The 4,977-nt window shown below is 35.6% G+C and overlaps 1 protein-coding gene across 1 annotated transcript; it reads right to left on the minus strand.

Moving 5' to 3' along the window:
• Nucleotides 1–575: 575 nt before the first annotated feature.
• On the minus strand, nt 576–3,669 carry LOC104105279 (pectinesterase-like). The gene is made up of 3 exons (XM_018773839.3): nt 3,318–3,669; nt 2,143–2,666; nt 576–1,292 (listed from the first exon to the last, which is right to left on the minus strand). Exons 1-3 carry the CDS (start codon nt 3,650–3,652, stop codon nt 613–615), a joined length of 1,539 nt encoding a protein of 512 aa, XP_018629355.2. The 5' UTR covers nt 3,653–3,669; the 3' UTR covers nt 576–612.
• Nucleotides 3,670–4,977: the final 1,308 nt, after the last annotated feature.

A 4,977-nucleotide genomic window follows, 5' to 3' on the forward strand; every position in this document is an offset into this window, starting at 1 on the left:
TTCCTAAGTCTTAAAATTAATGGAGAATGAACTAAAATTACAAAATGAAGCTATTTATACTAAACTGAGATTTTGTCCTAAAAAGGCACCAGGCGCATAGGCACCTAATAATGCACGTGGGGGCAGGTGCAGCCCCAGGTGCGGCTCACCTCTGCAGCTGCACTAGCACCGGTTTTCAATAATGTTTCAACTTTCTCCAAATATGTCAAAACTCACGAGACCCTAGGACCCCTCCAAACTATCCCGACAACAACAACAATAAATCAGTGTAATTCCACAAGTGTTGTATGGAAAGAGTAGTGTGTACGCAATCCTTATCTCTACCTTATAAAAATAGAGAAGTTGTTTCCAATCCAAACTATCCCGACAAGCCCCAAAATAATATACGAACCTATCCAAGTTCTTGGAGCATGAAACAGTACGCAAAGGCTAAAATTGAGGGGTTGGGATATTGTATATTCTACTAAACAGAAACATAGTGGTATAAATAGAACTATGGCTCAAATAATATAAAATCCTTCAGTGACAACATTCTCTCTCATATAAAAATTTAATAGGTTTAATCAACAAAGAATTTGCATATTGCAGAACAAAAAACAAATTAGCCCCTTATCAAAGTAAGCCACTAGTAAAAGGAACTCCAGTTGCAGGCAACCAAACATCTCCTTGAATTAAACTTGAAACAGTGAAGTTGACAGCATCTGTGTCATTTATCACATGGTAGCCTTGCCAAGTGACTCTATTAGTAGTCACAGACCCTGGCCCTGTGTTGGCATACTCAGCATAATACAATGTATTGAGAGCAAAATCTCCCGACCATGGAGACCAACCAGACGGATCAATCAAACTGTCCATAAATGATTGTATATACACCGTTCTCGAGTACTCTTTCCATGGCCTCCCTAGAAAAGTTTGAGTAGAAGCCAAGTCTTGGGCAGCTTTGATGCTGCAATTTTGAACTGAAATTCCAGTGTTTTGATTGATATCCGTTCTGCCTTGTGCTGTAATGGCATTGAATTGATTAGGCATTGGGAGACGCGGATAAATGTTGCAATTTTGGAGCACTACAGCGGCATTTCCGAATATGAAATCCACTGTCCCATAAATATCGCATTCCCTATAAAATTGCCTTAGGGAGTGAGTATACAAGGTGTCTTGGTACCCTTCAAAGTTACAGCCATAAAATGTGGACATGTCTGCACCATTTCTTATAGCTACCGCTTGGTGCCTGATTGATCCTGCCGTGTTTCTAAAGGTTATGTTCATAGCAACGAAGCCTTTCCCGGTTACAGCTGCAAAAGAAAGTTAACAATTTAAGGGTTTAAATTATGTATATCGGTAGTGTAAAAAAATAAAATTTATACTTTCAGGGCATCTAAAAATAACTACATATGTTGTTCATAATAAGTGAGAGTAATAACCTAAAAGATCAGGATGTAACCTGCTATGCTTTACAAGTTAAAATAAATTGAGCGTTCGTATATATAACTAGTATGCAATATAACCATTTTAGAAATGACGACATAGAAACAATTCTCCATAAATTAATGCGATAACGAGTATATATACGTACATAGGAACATTTCACTTACGGCTTCAACTAGAACTTTGAATATGAGTAGCTGACATGACTTGCATAGAATTGTAGTGACTGCCTGGTTTCAATGAACTAAACACAATCCCTAATGTTTCTCGAATTTGTATATTTATTACCTTAAGATACTTAACTGCTGCTTAACGCGAAGTCAATGGTAGCTATGGGAAAATATAAAGTGCAGGAAATTTTGGATCCACCCATGAGGGGAGCTATAAGGCCCAATAGGGTTATTAGCTTAGTTAACCCTAGTATTTCCTATGTAAGTACACTTACAGTGTACAATAAAAAAATGACTCTCCACACGCGTTCTCTTTCTCAATGGTATTGGAGGTTGCTCCGCCACAAAGTGACAATTACCACCGAGCACCGACCACTGATTCCAGTCATGGTTCGTTTCAAATTTTCGCTTCCGCTTCACGAAGAATAAGTAAGTTCTTGTTTTACAATTTATGCGCGAAATTAATATGTTTAGTTTATAGCGTTACTTCATAAAGTAACTGATAGAAACCTTGAAAATGCTCAAATGGATATTTTAGTGAACTTACCAAATGTAGCAGAATTAAATGTAGTCCAACCATCAGCCACACTCCTGTTTCCAGTAATAATAGTCATGTTGATCCCATCACCCGTCATCATAATATACCGTTTGTTACTGGGAATGGAAACATATTCTTCGTAAACACCAGCCACCACATGAATCAAGAAATAACCATTGCCTGCAGCAGTATAGTTGGGAGCTGCAGCCACAGCTTCATTAATAGTTGTGAAGTTACCACTTCCATCAGGATTCACAACCACCCTTTGATTCACATTCACACCATATTCATTTGACTGAAGCAGTTTCCTTCCACCAGAAAATGGAAACTTCTTCTCTGATATGGCGGAATAACCCCAACCATGCATGAAAAGTGCTAATGAAACGCTAAAAGATTTGGTCCCATCCGATAATGGAGATAGAAGCATATTTGTCACGCTTGTACCAGCAGCTACTTCTTTGAGACCATCGGAACAAGTTTCTTGGTTGGTTAGTATGGCACTTAGCAGAGGTTGAACGTCTTCAGCTTGTAACCTGTCGATACAAAACATAATTAAGTAAATAAAAATTTGCCTTCTCTAACCACTTATTCTTTTTTAGATAAGATGGACATACAAACAGAGGCATATCCAAGTTGATGGATATGGGTTCACGTGAACTCATACTACTCTCCGTAAATCACGTATAATAATGTTATTTATTTTTTTTAAATTACTTAAATATATGTGTGTGAACACATGATCAAAGACTCCTATATATGGTGCAATTATTATTGGATGCACCTTTACATTTGAAATTGGCGGTTCAAATCCTTCTTTGAATGTGCCTTGATTTTGGCACAGAGTGTACATATATATATATATATGAAAATTTCAAAAAGAATATAATGTTGAACATAGAATTTCAAGAGTGTAGTGGGTTCATGATAAGATATTAAAGTTAAACCCGTCAAATATAAATTTTAGATACACTTGTTCACAACAGTGCACCCATCCTCTTAATCAATATGATACGTAACATAACATGCAAGAGGTTCTGCGTTTCAAATCTCATAGCCACAGAAAGAGTGAAATATAGTATTTTTTTGGCCCACGAAAAAGAGGAGGATCAAACCAAATTTAAGAGGTAGTTTTGATAGATAATATGATTAAGTAATTTAAAGTGTGCTCTTTCAAACAGTTTAACCTTTCAAGCGTGTTTGTCGAATGGATGGATTGAATGGCGCTTAAAATAAAGTCATGGTTCAAGCTGCAGAGAAGTTGGCAATCTTCAAGGGCACGAATGGTGCTTTCAGGCAATGCATATCGAAGATTAAAGAGATAGCCATTGACCAAAGAAAGGAGATGGTCATTCATTGATAAGGAATGGTGAAGAGAGAGACGGCCATAATCTTGAATAGTAGCAGAGTTGTTGATCGGTAACGTGTATTTGCAAAATTCGGGGAAAGGTGTGTAGCTGCAAAAGGATTCTGAAGACAAGGGGGAAATTGCATTAGCTGGAAAGCAAAAGGAAAAAAGCATGAGAACGGGAAGTAATGAACGAACATTAGCCATGGTTGTAACACTGGTTTCGTCCAGGTCGACGTGCAATTAATCCCTCTATTTATAGATTTAGGAGTCTTTGGTATACGGAATAAGGTGTGTGATTAAATTTATATTTTGTTTGATTGACAGTATAAATTTATGCCATCAATCAAATATAGTATAAATTTAATCCTAGACTTAATACTGGATATCCTATTTTATCCCACATTATCCCTTCAAACTATACCACCTCCCAGATGGGATAAATTAGTCCAGAATTATAATCCCAGGATTATAATTGCAGGATAATTTAGTCCACGTCCCAAATCACTCCTTACATTACAGCTTGAAGAATGACAGAATTTTTAATCCAATTGAGTCAAGATCAGCGCGTAAACTTACACTTTAAATAAAGAAAACTTCCTTTTTATTGTGTATTATCTTTTGTTAAGAATAAGATTAATAAGATGCTTTGAAAAAAGTAAGTATATAAAAGCATTTTTAGATTTCAGGCACAATTGATTGTGAAGCAGTGAGGTGCCAACTGGGCAGGACTAGGATGGTTGGAATTTTTCTTGTCACTAAAGCTCCTCTGAGCATTCGGGATTTAAATTTTATGGGTTCAAATTTCATAATTCTTTCATATTTCATCTAATTTAATGAGTTCAAAATTTATTATTTATACATATTTAGTGATTTTTTGGACAAAAATATAAGATAGGAGCAAAAGTTATGGTTCTACACTAGATACGCCTATGCGTCTAAGGCTCCAAACTTATATGTTCATCAATTTTCCAAAATGACTGCCAAGTGCCAACTTACTTTATCCCCGATAGTGGGTAACATGAACTAATAAGGTTTTAGCTTGATATTGAACTTAATTTACTATAGTATCCGAAAACTAGATACGTACGCGTGGAAAATGTAGAGAAATTGAAGAACAAGTCATAGGAACAAATTTTTGCCATATATAGGACACTTCTACCACTAACTGTTTTCAAAGATTAGCGTATCTGGAATGAAAGAAACACAGACGTGTGCCCCGGCAAATCCATGGAAATTAAGATTGCTGCACATGAATGATAACCAAAAATTATGTTCGACAAAGTATTTGGTAGGGCTTCCTCTATCTGTATTATTTGGGGAGTCAAATAATATTATCTTTAATTAAGAGTTTTCAAACTAATTTCAAATATATCGAGTTACTAATATATTGACTTATAGTACTTTATTGTAGTTTTAAACTTTGTAAATTTATTTTAAAACTTTTAAATCTTGTATTTGTAAACATTTAAATTTTATTAAATCTAAATATTTTGGAC

Source organism: Nicotiana tomentosiformis, chromosome 12, assembly GCF_000390325.3.
Source record: "Nicotiana tomentosiformis chromosome 12, ASM39032v3, whole genome shotgun sequence".
NCBI lineage: Eukaryota > Viridiplantae > Streptophyta > Magnoliopsida > Solanales > Solanaceae > Nicotiana > Nicotiana tomentosiformis.